General features: G+C 43.8%; 1 protein-coding gene across 11 annotated transcripts in view; it reads left to right on the top strand.

The window, feature by feature from the left end:
- WWOX (WW domain containing oxidoreductase) overlaps positions 1–14894 on the top strand; it is a 952589-nt gene that overhangs the window by 145620 nt on the left and 792075 nt on the right. Inside the window, exon 6 of one of the 11 annotated variants that reach the window (XM_049110685.1) lies at positions 6565–6693. The exons of the other annotated variants lie outside the window; for them this stretch is intronic. Coding sequence (XP_048966642.1) covers positions 6565–6678 — 114 coding nt within the window. The 3' untranslated portion in view covers positions 6679–6693. Of the gene's footprint in view, positions 1–6564; positions 6694–14894 lie in introns of those variants that run through there. 11 annotated transcript variants of the gene reach the window in all.

Raw genomic sequence — 14894 nt, 5'->3', positions numbered from 1 at the left:
ATCATAGCTGCCTAGGCCTTTAAGAAATTGAGAAATAGGGAATATACATACTACCTTCTCCCTTTTCCCCTTATAAATCACGAACAGTACCAGTTGTTTATAATGAACCTGGAAGTGCTTTTAATTGGTGGTAGAGCATCTGCCTTCATTCAACAAATGTATTTTGAGTATCTGATAGGTATAGAGTATCCTGCCTAGCCCTGTTGGAGGACTCAGAGCTGTAGAAGACCACCTTTACACCCAAGGTATCTTTCATTTATTTGAAGAGATCTCTTTGCTTATTTATTTATTCAGTAAAGTTTATTGAGGACCCAACTATATGGCAGCTCCTACCCTATATCCTGGGGATTCATAGACGATAATAGAGACAGATTCAGTCATTCTGTTGGCTGTCTCTGGATGTCAGCCATCTCTTGAAGATGCTTCCTATCTGGCAAATAAGCATAAATCCCCCTTAACCAAAGGCTCATGGCATGAAAATGTTAAGAGAGGGCCAAAGGGGAAGGGACAGGGAATTGGGGAATCAAAGACATCCCCTGCATTAGATGGTCTGTGATTTTTTTTTTAAATTTATTTATGATAGTCACAGAGAGAGAGAGAGAGAGAGAGAGGCAGAGACACTGGCAGAGGGAGAAGCAGGCTCCATGCACCGAGAGCCCGACGTGGGATTCGATCCCGGGTCTCCAGGATCGCGCCCTGGGCCAAAGGCAGACGCCAAACCGCTGTGCCACCCAGGGATCCCGATGGTCTGTGATTAATAGCTCCTGGGACTACTAAGGCTTGGGCCGTCAACGACACTCCACTCTGGGATACAGGGAGGTGACAGGCTGGGAGGAAAGTTGTTTATAGATGGCCTTGCTCTGATAGTCATAAATGTAGGCGTTGATGCCATTTTTGTAGTACCCTGGGAAGCTATTTGCATTATTCTGTGAGGGCTTCTGAAAAACCCTCAGGTAATCACCACAAATAATATTTAGCTTGGCCGGCTCCAGAAGCTTGACTGTGCAAGGTTTCATCCCTCTCCATCCCTTGACTCTTCATGCTGGCCTTCCTTGGGCAGCCATTCTCTATGCTGTAGCAAGCCAGCAATTAGGGGCTTGCACGCTTTTCTCTCAGTCCATTCTCTCAGATAATAGTGATTCTCTCTCCCCTGTGGATCCAGTCAACGCCCTGGCCTTCACTCCATTGCGCCCACCCGAGTCACGTGCCGTCTCTGAACCCCTCCTGGTGATCACTTCTGATTGGTCCAGACTGGTCATGTGCTCATATCTTGATTCAGCAGGTGGGGTCAGGACCCCCAGAGGTGTGTGGGGAGAGAGGGGGTTGCCCTGAGGTGATTAGAGAAGCTGTTGTCAGAAGAAAGGGGATATGGACACAGAACAGGTAAAAACAGCAGATGTCCATTATAGCCCTGCAGTAATTAAATGCCTTCTAATGAATCCTGTTGGCTCCAGCCAATTTGTTACTTAAGGTGAGGTTTTTATGGCTGTGCAGAGATTTGGTGGTAGGGGCTTGAAACAGAGAGAAAAAGAGAAAGGACCACTGGCCCATTTTGTTCCACTCAAAGGTAGATCATGATTTTCAGCTTTGTAATTACTGATGAAAAAGCCTGAGCCAGGACCCCCCCTGGGATTATCTGCCACTTACCTGGAGTAAGTAGAAAGGATGTCAGCTTCCCCCTGCCCACCCACCTCCAATAAGGCCAACTCCCAGGCTCTAGAAACCTCTCCCAAGGGACGGACTTGCCAGCATGCTCTCTGGCCTGGCAGCATGGAAATAGCCCTGCTGTATTTCATCCTTTAAAAACCCAGCCTGCTTGCCATCTCACGATTTTTCCCTTAATGCAGCAGAGAAGTGCGTGTTTGGCTGTGATACCTTTTTGCTGTGGAGCGGTGAAATATACATTTTTCTCTGGATGGCTTGTTTCTGGCCTTCTGCCCTACGTGTATCTGTGAATGCCATAACGGAGGTCACTTCTTGGGTTTTGATCATTCTGAAGTGACATTTGGCATTAATTTACTCGTCACCACAGAGGGCCCCGGGGACCCACTTGGGAGAAGGTGAGTTATAGCCCACAAGCCAACTTTTCTCCTAGTGACCGGTCTGAAAGGCTATTTCAGGCCACTGCATCAGGGTGTTGAGGGATGAGTTAAGAAGTTTTATTCTTATATGTTTGGGGAAATTATGCCTTCCTGCACCTGCTTAGGAGATGACAGCCTTCTCTATTTTCTCCCATATTATCCCCATCTTTTCAGGATAGGAGGAGAAACCCCTGTGAGTCTCTTAGGCGTGAGGCTAACTGGGGCTTGGAACACGTGAAGAGATGCTCTCAGCCAGGGCACAGATCACGTTTGTGGTGTTCTGTCTTGAAAGCGTGTGTAGTTAGCTCTGGCTCTTCTTCCGCTCTTGTCATTAATTGCTTCTCTTATTCATACAAACAGGATCCCAAGGGAGCATAATTGCTGGCATATTTCTCAAAGTAGTGAGAGTTCTTTGGCATCCATGTAGTATCCATCCTTGTGCCCTCCCATACCTGAGACTCCTTGCTGCATTGCAGATGGTGACGTGCGAGAATTGATTGACCACAGAACAACACCCCAGAGTCTTGACTCATCCTTCAGTGGGCCAGGCCCATCCATGGTGAAGAGTTGGGTCGCTTCTATATTGGAGAACTTGGCACTGGAATGGCAGCTCTGCGAGGGCAGAAACCCTTGTCTGTTTTTTTTTTTTTTTTTTCACAGCTGCCTCCCCTGTGCCTAGGAAATTATTATCTAAGTCCCTGGTGAAAAATAGGAACTCAATAAGAGCTTCGTTGAGTGAATGGATACCCAAACCAATCACCTGTCCTGTATCCAGCACGATGCCAGCCCCACTTTATGTGCAGTTTTATTTCTCAAAACCAAATGATACAGTAGAAGTTGTTGTCCCCATTTTACGGATGTGGAAACGCGGGGTGTAGGGCTGTTAAGGAACTTACCCAAGGTAACAGAACTCAGCCGTGGGCCTGTCTGATGTTAAAGCCTAAGTGAGCACATCTTCCTGCATTGTGCGCCCATTAATGGAAGGGGCCCGCAGACAGTGGCTCGTGGACCAGATCTGGCCTGCCTTATATTTTTATACAGCCCATAGGTTAAGAATGGCATTACATTTTTATATGTTTGAGGAAAGAAAACAAAACCAAAAGAAGAAGAATGTTTTATGACATGTGAAAATTATATGAAAATCGAATTTCAGTATTTGTAAATAAAGTTTTATTAGAACACAGCCCCACAGTCCTTTGCTTACGCATTGTCTGTGGCTGTCTTTGCACCATGACGGACGGCGTAGTCAAGTGGTTGGGGCCAACACCATGCGGCCCTTAAAGCCCATAAAGTATCTACTGTCTGGCTCTTTGCACAAAGTTTGGTGGCCCCTCCTGTAGCATCCCAGTCTGCCTTTGTCCTTCTCCTTCCCTGGTGCTTTTCTGTGAAGACAGGCTAGCGTAGCACTCCCCAGAAGGCTGTTGGAGCCAGACCGTGAGTCCGGTCTCGGCTCTGCCTTGGCTGGTTTGCAGTAACTTGGGCGAGCTCCTTTTTTTTTTTTTTTTTTTTTAAATTTTTATTTATTTATGATAGTCACAGAGAGAGAGCGAGAGAGAGAGGCAGAGACATAGGCAGAGGGAGAAGCAGGCTCCATGCACCGGGAGCCCGACGTGGGATTCGATCCCGGGTCTCCAGGATCACGCCCTGGGCCAAAGGCAGGTGCCAAACCGCTGCACCACCCAGGGATCCCCTGGGCGAGCTCCTTGATTTGCCTCTTCCCCAGATTCCTCCTCAGTCACGTGGAAGGGACAGAGTACCCACCACCTTGGGTTGTGTGAGGATTAACTGGGGGAAGATCAAAGGTAGTTAGACACGTTGCTTTGAGCATCACTTGGAACACAGTAAGTGCTGGATAAATGCAAGTTATTACTTCCCTTCATCCTTCCATCTCTCGTCTCTCCCCCACCTCCCACTCATGCACACACATGAAATTTTGTATCTTATGTTTATCTAAGCCAGAGGAAAACATACTTTTTAGTTGTTCTGCCTCACTTAAGCCTCGAATAGTTAATGTAGCCATGTGGAAATTAATTGCTTGTTTTGTTGTTATATAATTAAGAACTTAATTAAAAATGGATAACTCTAACTTTTCACTTCATTTTCTCCGTTTGCACAATCTGGGTATTTTATTTTGTAGCCCATTAAAATTTGAAAGGGAGTGTTAAGTGTCAGTAACTTTGACGAGCCTTCCTGAAGACAGTTGGATGGGAATGCACGGTCTCTGCCTGGCCAGGGGCAGCATTTGTAGGGCCTTGTGAGTCTGAGCCCCTGAGGAATGTGTGGACACTGGGTGTGGGTCGGGCCCTTGAAAATGAGTAGCAGACCTGCTGGCATGTTCTCTTCCAGAGACTGATCCCCAGAGATCTTCATCCTACTGGGTTGCTTCAGATCCCCACACGGTCAGGAGAAGCTCTCTGGGATTTTCATCTGTAATTTCTGCCTTTCCAGGGTAGGGCTGAGACTGGAATACCACACAAAAGCTGCATATCACAAATGCCTTTACGTAACGAAGCCAAGGAAATATGGTACTCCTTAAAGAAAAAGCAAAGAGGTCTTCACTCCTGCACCCAGCATTGGAAGTGGGACAAAGTTGAGACTGTATAAATTTGAATTCCTTTGTAGTCAGTTCCCTATCATGTGTTTCAGTGTTACTAACCTGGTTCACCCTGACAGCCATGAATGGCTTATTCGGCTCAGAAGTAGCCATACTGAGATCCTGCTGCATTCTCTCACTGTTGCTCTTGCATTGGTTTTAGAAGAAATGAAGAGCATGGCCCAAAACCACAGGGGGAGCAAGCCAGTGGAGCCAGAATTTCCTTCCAGGCCTGACTGCCAAACTGTATACTCCTAGCCCACCATTTCCAAGGACTGGTTGATTGGTTACATGGAAGGGAGGATGGATAGAAAGATGGATCAGCCCTTGAGAAGCTTCCCCAAAGGTGCCAGGTAGAAATAAATTAAGAGAATAAACAGCTTCCCTATTTTTTAATTTTGTTTCTTTGGTATTAGATCTTTTTAAGTCATAAAAGAAATGCATGCTTATTTGAACAGTTTTTTTTTTTTAATTATAGAGCTGTATAAAGGGGGACTTAAGTTCCTCCCTTTTACTCCTTACTCCTCCCTTTGATCTTATCCCCTCTGCTGATAACCACAGTTAATAGCTGGTGTATTCTTGCACATTTTTATTCATGTTAAAATGTGTAATATGCACACAAAAGATTTCATTCTCTTTCTTTAACATAAGTGGGTGCATACTTCACCATCTCTAGATAGTATATGAGGTCTACCTTCCAGCCAGTAAATATAGCTTTAACTTACGCTTTTTAATAGCTGCATAATATTCCATAACCTAGACCAACAGGTCGCAGCCAGCTAAAAGGACATGTGTCCAAATGGAATTAAGAGCATCGTGTACATTTTCTTGATTTTGATTAAGGAGTTTCCTTAATCATTATCTCAGACATGACTTTATGCTTCAAGGCATATCATAGGTGGAAATTTTTATGTCACAGGTGGGCCTAATTATCCTTGATTAATGTACTGGAAAACCTGATAGAACAGACTCAGAAAGGGACACTAAAGAAAAGCTGGATCATATGTTATTCCCAGCCCTATAAGCAGCCGCTGCACACACAGCAGGCACTCCGCTTTGACTCTGCCGATGCTTAACACAGTGAGTTATGAGACAGGGAGAAATCTAGACTTTAGCCACTAATTTAACAAACTGGTGACTTGGAGATCAGCACTCTGGCGTTGCCATCCTCATCAAAGGCTATATCTTTATCTAAAATTTATTAGCCAGCTTCAAACCTGTTTGCCAGCTCACTAATGGAAGCCTTTTGAATCAATTTGCTCCGATAATTTAAACAGCATTTCAATGTATATTGTCGAAGCAGAAAGGAGTTGCAGCTTCTAGCCAGTAGAATTAATTATTTATTATCCTTTTCATAAATACTTTCCTAGACCAACATAACTGAAAAATGCTTAGGCTGTTTAAAGCACACACACGTGCACGCACATGCGCGCACACACACACGCACACACCATGTTTTCCAATGGCTAATTTGAAAAATGTCACCGTATTAGTTTTCATTTATGTCTGTCAGGAAACATTTATATCTACACGTAAGAAATTTTTTTTCCCTTTCACCAGATTTTTTTTTCCTGTGGAATATGCATTTAATTCACATTTACAAATTGGTTTCTGTTTCTAACTAAAGGCACTTTTTCAGCAGAAAATGATGTGTATGATGTCACAGATCTGTTAGTCTTGGTGTGGCTTGAGCTTTGAAATTGCCAACTTCCTTTTTATGGGGACTTTTAAAAATATCCAAATCTGCTTGATTAGTTCATAGAAAGGATCCTCAGATTAAGGTAGAGTTAGCTTTGGCTTCTTCTTGTTGGGAGACAGTGTTCCCCTGGTATCTCCTAGTTTTTTGTTTGTGTTTTTATTTTAATATTTTGCTTGTTTGTTTGTGTTTAGGGAGGCCAAGCAGGGGGAGCAGCAGAGGGAGAAGGAGAGAGAGAATCTCAAGCCAACTCCACACTTAGCACAGAACCTGATGTGAGGCTTGATCTCATGACCCCAAGATCATGACCTGAGCTGAAATCAAGAGTCAGACACTCAACTGCCTGAGCCACCCCGGTGCTTCTGGTCTCTCCTGGTTTTGCACATATTGGAATATGCAAGGGGTTTCAAGGAATTCTGTAGGGCAAAGAACATGGGAAGGTAAAGATAGTGTTTCCTATGGGAGCATAGGGGAGGGTTGTTTACTGTCCAGTATGATAAAGGAGAAAATTTTTCTCAAGGAGAAAATTTAGACTGATTTGCTTGATAAAAGATTTGGATTCCTTGATGTTTCTTAGCTGTGACTCAAACCTACTAAGGAGGGCACAACATCCATCTGCGCTGTTAAGCTCACCCATCACCTTGTGGGACTGGGGGCAGAGGTGGTGGGTGCTGATGCAAAAATGAACTTTGCACTGTTTGCAATGTTGTGAGCATGTTGCTCACAACAGTACTTTGTGTCTGACCCTGGAGTCTCATATCTTCTGCTAGCTCTCAAAATTCGGCAGCTAGCTCCTTAGCTTCCACGTAGGGTGAAATCTTAGATCCTTCGCAGTTTGAAAATTACCAGTAACAGAGATTATAAAGAGCTAGGTATGAACAAACTATGGCCTGCTTGCTTAATCTAGCCCATATTTTTGTATTTTTTGTGACCCATAAAAAAACCAACCAAAGACTATGTGACAGAGACTATATATGTTCCTAAAGACTGAAATATTTACTGAAGTATTCACTGGCCCTTTACAAGAAAAATTTGCTGACCCTTGATACAGAGAAAGCTGTTAGTATGGTATCTGATACATAGTAGGTCTAACATTAATAACAGCAAACACTGGGATGCCTGGCTGGCTCAGCAGTTAAGTGTCTGCCTTCGGCCCAGGGTGTGGTCCTGGGGTCCTGGGATCAAGTCTTGCATTGGGTTCCTTGCATGGAGCCTGCTTCTCCCTCTGCCTGTTTCTCTGCCCTTCTCTCTCTCTCTCTCTGTGTCTCTCATGAATACATAAATAAAATCTATAAAAAAATAACAGCAAACACTGAAATACTGTTAATTATATGCACTTTATACACACTAGTGCCCTTCACTCTCACAGCTGTCCCTTGAGGTACATGCTACCATTACCTCCATGCAGGTGAGTACAAGAGTACCTTTATTACTGTCAGAGAGGAAAGGAGATGCTGAGAGACTGGTTAACTTGCCCAGGTCATACAGCAGGTAATGGTAGAGATAATTTTTTAGAACCCGCACTGCCAGGCTCTGAAGCCCATGTCTTAACACTATATTGCCTCACTAAGATGGGTACTCAAAACATTGAGTTTTTACATGTACCTCTTAGGTGCCCTCCCATGTTCTCTTAGCGCTCTGTAGTGGGCTTCCCTTTTGCAGATGAAGAAATGGAAACTCCTATGAGTTTCAAGTCTTATTCAAAGTTGTGTCACCATAAGCATTGGTCCTGAGATTCAAACCCAAGTCCATCTGGCCTCAAAGCTGATATTCTTTTTTACAGCTTATTCTATCGTAAATGTAGCCATTATTTTGGCCCATTTTCAAAGTGACTAGCTGGAATACTTCATAGCTTTTTAAAATTAATACTTCATGTTGGTTATAAATCATTTCCTTTATGTTGATGGGCCTGTGTATTTTTCTGGACATTTGTCTGGTCTTTAGATACCTTGGCCCCTTTAAGGATGATGTATCTGCCAAAATGGGGCATAAAAATCAACCAAAGAGAAATCTTAAAGTGCTCCATACTCCTCGACCGGTCATGAAAGAGCCAGAACTGAAAAGGTAGAAATCCTTTTTTGTTTTGAAACTTAAACAGATTCATTCTCAAATCCCTTGTTTTGGTTTGGGTGAAACAGTTCATCTGAAAGGCCCTGTCATCTTACAGTTCAATCAGTCTTCAATGGTTTCAACTTTCTTGTTGTTTGTTTAATCTGGAGTAATCTGGTATCAAGTGAAGATTTTTATTTTCACTTATAGGACTCTAGAAGTACACCAATATTAAGCTAATTACTTTCAATTCCATTTTCCAGGTAACCAAGAACATGTCTGTTCTTATAGATGCTATTCTATATCATTTTGAATCCTATTTAAAAAAAATACTTTTGATGATTTTACGTGTTATCCCATCCCAGATGGTCTTCTTATCCACCTGACTTTCAAATCTGTTTTAGTCTTGGGAGTTTTGCTTAGGTCGAAGGAATGAGTGCATGTATCTTGTCAGAGGAAATTACAAGCCCATGTAAACTCACTCTTGCTTCTAGCATCTCGTTCATTGAAACCACAATCTGCTGAAGTTTCACATTGTTACATCCTAGAAGCATGCCCTTATTTATGCCTATATTTATCCCAGGTTGCTTTGGCATTTGAATATTATTGGAAGTTTTGAAAGGTTCTGGGAGCCAGTCATGGAATTTTACAGTTCTTAAGTCTTCAAAATCTAGATGTAGGCAGAGAGCCCATGCAGTAATTCAATTAAATGTCCCCTTTTCTTGTTTTCTATGCTAACAGAAATGTCCCTTTTCTTGTTTTCAGGTTGATGGTAGTTCAGTGTTTGTTTGACCCAATGAGGAGAGGCTTTGAGATGAGTGATTGTCTCTTGTCCTCAGATTTACCTTTGCTTCTTGGTCATTATGGGACTTAGTCTTTCCAGCAGTGAAAACAGTCATGTGAGGCTCTTCCTGGAGATACAGGAGCAGGTTAGAGTAGGGAAGTGGCTTAGGTTCATCTAGTCTTAACCATATCTACCATGTTAATTATGGAAGGACTGATAAGGCATTTTGTGAGCATGTAATCCAAAGAGCTTGGGGAATTTTGTTACCACTGCTCTTCTCTGGCTTTATTTTTTTCAGCGATTATGTAATAAGCATTGTACATATCTAGGTCAGGCAGAGTGAGGCTCTCATCCAGGCTGTGCATAGCTTCCCAGCCAGGAGACCATAGGTAAGTCAGTCAACCTTTTGGAGGTAGCTTATCTGTAAAAGAAGAGTATTCCAGTTTATTTATTTCTACATAATAAGCTACCCCAAACTTTGAAGCTTAAAACAACAACTATTTCTTTTTATCTGGGGATTTCTATAAATTAGGAATTGAGGCAGGGCTCAGCTGGATGAGTCTTGTAATCCTTGTGGCAACAATGAGGTCATTCACTGGTACTCTGTTGATGGGTAAGATGGACTGGCATTCATCTGGCCTGGGATGATCACTCATATGTGTGGCACCTTCGTGGGGATGATTAGGATGCTGGGCCCAAGTGGGACTATTGCCTAGTGCACCTACACACAACCTTTCCAACATGGCAGTCTTAGCAGAGATAAATTTCTTAGGTTGTGGTTTAGGCTTCCAGAGAAAATATTCTAAAGGACATTTGGAAGCTGCTAGTTTCTTAAGGCCTTGGACTAGAGATTGACATGATATTACTTGTGTGGTCAAAGCAGCCATAAAGCCCACTTGAATTGGAAAACAGACGTATATGACTTTCTGAGGTGGACGTGTCAAAGAATTTGCAGCCATCTTTAATCCATCACAGTGGGTAAGAATAGCATCCACCTCATTGCCTGCAGAGTAAGTCCAAACTTTCTGAATATTAAATGACATGGTCATGTAAAGCACCAACCACCTTAAATAGGTGATGGGAAATGTCCAGAACATTGCAGTTGTTCATAATGGCAACTGCAGTAATGATACTTAAGTACCATAGGGATAATGCTGTTTTTCTTCACTACACTGTGTACCAGTTTGCAATTAGATCGGATCAGTGAGAAATATGGCAGCATGATTTATGTTTATGCCTTCTACCTCCAGAAGGTGATGTCCTCAACAGCAGGTATATCAAACAGTTGAGTGTTTGTCATCAGGGCTCCAACTCAAATTCAGAGGCACCCAGTAGATGGTCATTGATTGTAGATGTTTTCTCCTTGGTAATGTCTTTCATGCACCTCCCCTTCATTTCTGTTCTAATTCTGGGCATTGTGTTTCACTTTCGTCAGTGATAGAATGTTTGAATTTTCTCTCTACCTCCCAGGATCCCCTCTGAAATCCATCCCTCTCATGCTGCCCTTTACCTTCCTGTAGTAGAGATCTGGTTGTATCCATGCAACAAAACAAAGCAAAAGAAAACAAAAAACTACTAATGAGGTTCCCTTGGGTAATGGTCAAGTGCAAACTATCTGGCCTCTAACTCTTCCCTGAATTGGTCCCAGTCAGCTTCTCCCACCTTATTCCCCATAATACTACCCCTCCCAAGTTTCTCCCAAGTGACCAGTGTTTAAGGGTGTTATGGAATTCAGACTAACCCACTTTGTGCATTGTCCAGCTTTGCACAAAAGTGCATTTCCATGTGAGCCTGACCTCCACTGGGCTAGACAGAGAATAGCATGTATTCAGAGAACTCATTCATTCAGTAAACATTTACTGCATCCATAAAAGTTATAGAAGGAATTTAGAGTAGACTCGTGAAATTATTAGACCTGCCTTGCCTGCATCCGTTTCTGGCAGCTGCATGAGGAATGAGGGTGGAGAGGTGTGCTGGGGGATGATTCAGGTTACCCAGGCAAGAAGCGGGCACTTTCTGAACAAATGTCGTTGCAGTGAGTCCAGGGTGGAGTAGACAGGTTTGAGAGGTAGGAGGGAGGTGAAGTCAGCACAGTTGAGCCCACAACTGGAAGGAGATGATAGGCGAGGCCTGTAGAGAAGGAAGGACAACGGCTAGTCTGCAGCAGACTATGGGGTGCCTGGCGTAGCTATACATGATGTGGGATATGAGAGAAGGAGTGGATGTGCTGAGAACAAGCGGAGTCCAGTGTGGAATTCAAGTGTGGAATTCAGTGTGGAATTCAAGGCTCCCAAGGGGCATCCAAGTGGAAGTGATAAGTAGGCAGATGTATTTAGATCTGACACTCGGGCATGGACAGAATGGAGTTTGACCTGGTGTGATTATATTGGCAGACTTGGCCTTCAGAACCCCATATTTGACTGGGGTGATCTGCTTGCCGTGAAAGTTGCTTAGTTATTTTCAAATTACAGATTCATTCCAAACACCCCAACAAACTCTCCCACTGTGCCCTGTATTTCAGCTGAACTGGAATCAATCCTGGTCTCCCTGAGCACTTCATGCTTCTGTTCCTTTACTACTGTTCCTTCTGCTGGGAACAGACTTGCTGTTTTTACCCCTCCTACCACCATCCTTCTGTTTGTTCATGTCTAACTCCTACCCACACTTTGAAACCCATTGTGTTCCAAGATTGTACCTGCTTGGATTAATCATTGCCCCTCCTACTTTCCAAACACTTTTTCTGTCTTTGGTGCATTTATCACTTCAAGAAGTGTCTTATAGTATTTTCTGAACTCATCTTGATTTCCGTACTGGTTTGTAAACTCCCTTGAAGTCAGAATTCATGTTGGCTTCCCCTCTTTTTGTAAATTTTGTAACTTACATAGTTCCTATTATTTAATAACTCATATAGGACATGGTTCATATTTTCCTTGACCTGTCCCCTTTCTGCGTCCCTGTGCCCTGTAGGACTTTGGTAGGAGTAGATCTTACTCCATCAGATATGTGGTGTTGCTGATCAGAATAAGAGTGTTGAGTCCCTGTGCCTCAGGGACAAGGGAGTGATCACTTTCCAGCTTTGTCCTCTGTTTTGGCTTCCGGTTCTATGTCCTTCCTGGTGTATTAGACCTTGGATTTTTAACTGCTGAGCTCTCAGCCTGATGACTTCCTTCCTCTTGTTTGACCTGCTCATTGCTGTTTTCCTTCCCTGGGTCGGGGCCCCAGGACCACTGGAGCGATTCTGCTCTGGACCTGGCTCCATCTTGGGAATTCTCTTTTGGGTAGACAAATAAAAATTCATTTTTCCAGGATGCCTGGGTGGCTCAGTGGTTGAGCATCTGCCTTAGGCTCAGGTCGTGATCTCAGGGTCCTGGGATCAAGTCCTGCATCGGGCTCCCCGCAGGAAGCCTGGTTCTCCCTCTGCCTATGTCTCTGCCTCTCTCTCTCTCTCTCTCTCTGTCTCTCATGAAAAAATAAATAAAATCTTAAAAAAAAATTCCTTTTCCCTTAGTGGCCTGGTGGATTCCCAAAACAGCCTTTCACGGAAGTATACCCTGTACTTATTGGCTGCCATGATTAAAAGTAAAATTCTCAACAGTAGTCAGACAACCTTTCCCCTTTCCTGGCCTGTCTTTGGTTTTATAAATTTCCTATGCTTCTGGTTTATCAGTTGTGAGTCATCATGTGAACCAATGTAGTTTGGCAAGCAGTGAGCGCCCCTCATGTGGCAGGCCCTTTCCTAGGTGTGGCTCACACAGTGTTCCCTAAGGGACTTAGAGCATTAAAATAAGATATGATAATATATCTATACCATAGTTGAACCCAACCTGTAAACATGTTTTATTCGGCCCTTACACTTCCTTTTCTGAAATGGAGAAAGCTTACCCAAAACTCGATTCTTGATTTCTCTAAAAAAAAAAAAAACAAAAAAAAAAAACCTGGCAGATCTGGGAACCCTAACCCCATGTTCTGCAGCAGCAGCCCTTGGCTCGCTCAGCACAGTGGCTGTCCTGGTTGGATGGACAGGGTATGTGTGCCCCAGGTCAGCTCCCTCCCACCTATCCCTGTGATGTCACATTCTTCCTCATTGACATTACCCGGCTGGCCCATATGCGTCACCCTCAGCCTCTGGCTTCCCTGGAGGAGTTTGTTGAATCCTTTGGTTGAATGGAGGAGGACCTCTTTTGCCACACTAGAGGTCTAAACCTCTAAACCTCATCTCTAAGGATGAGTGATTTAAGCAGGGGAAGAGACTGGTGAGGGAATTGCCCAGGCAAAAAGCATGGTGTTAAAAACAAAACAGCATGGTGTGCTCCAAGTAATGCCAGTGATAACCACATACTTTGCTTTGTCTTCTTGGAGGGGAAGGTGAAAGAACAGTGCTTGGTGGGGTCCACAGGATTGCCCCGATTAGCTCATTTTGGAATCTTTCTTATGGTGATTATCTCTTAATACAGCTTCCCATCCCAGGATAATCCAGTGAAAAAGGTGTTCCCATCCCTGGTTTTTGATCATCAAAGGTCCTTTAATGGGTATTGGAAGTTATGATGGTGATATCAGTACACCCCATCGTGTGAGTGGTAATGAGTAGCCCAGTTGGGTACCCCCCTTATTTGGCTCTGATCCCCACTGGCTCTCATACTTCAGGGCAGTTTAGTTCACTCATCCAGACCCAGTCTCCCCATCTGTCAAATGGAGCAAGACAGAGAGATTTCGAACTCATCTGTGCATAGCACCAGAACAGGCCTGGCCTAGAGCACACTGCCAGTGAGAAGTGACCAGTGACAAGTGCTACTTAATCACGCATGCCATGCGTCCTTAGCGACCTGGAGGAAAGATGGACAAATCAGGACTTTTTCAGTCTCCTGATGTTTAGCTCTATCTATAGCAGCCAGCTCCTTTCCAATTCTCCTAATGGCTGTAAGCAGCATCAAATCCTTCTGGAAACAGGTTGGTCATGAACTACAAATAATTAAATAAGGAAGCCTAGGCCCTGCCGCCACAGTTGGGATCATGGTTAGAATACTGGAAGTCGAGTGCGTGTGGCCCTGATCTCAGTGGTGGAGTGCTGGACTTGCCCCCTCCAGATGGTGAGAGGACCCCAGAGGATGGGGAGTATCGTCACCATCCTACATCCTCACCTGGCGGTGTGTGAGGGGCGGGGGCAAGCATATTTACCATCCGAAAGTTAGGGAGGCTTTTATGAACTGGGCCATCTCTCCTTGGTCCCCATTCTTCCTCGTGTCTCCGAACTCTCATTAATTTTTCACAGGCTTGTGATGGATAGTTTTTATTTATTCACGTCTGAGGTTCTGTTGTGTGAAAAGGACTCATTTTATAACATTACATATTCATGGCTTGGGATAGATGGGATAAGGAACTTATTATTAATGTGTCACTGTGGGAAACTTACTCTAGTTCATTTGCGAATCTTGTTAAATTCGGTGTGGTCAGCAGACACAGAAGTTTCGGATGCGTTCTCTTAATGGAGGGCAAAGAGTTTGCTGTTGCTTCCCCTTGATTCAGTGAGATGAGTTTAAATCTTCTTTAAATATTTTGAGAGACCGATTTGAAGGTAGAAAAGAAAAAAAAAAGTGAGGTGGGGACAGATGGTAGAGATTAAGTAGAAAATGAAGCTCCTGTCTCCTCGTTGGACAGCACTCTGTGGCTCTCCTACCAGGTGTGTGTGAGACT

Source organism: Canis lupus, chromosome 5 (genome assembly GCF_003254725.2).
Source record: "Canis lupus dingo isolate Sandy chromosome 5, ASM325472v2, whole genome shotgun sequence".
Classification (NCBI taxonomy): domain Eukaryota; kingdom Metazoa; phylum Chordata; class Mammalia; order Carnivora; family Canidae; genus Canis; species Canis lupus.
The sequence above is the reverse complement of the archived record's forward strand: the minus strand, read 5'-3'. Positions and strand labels throughout refer to the sequence as shown.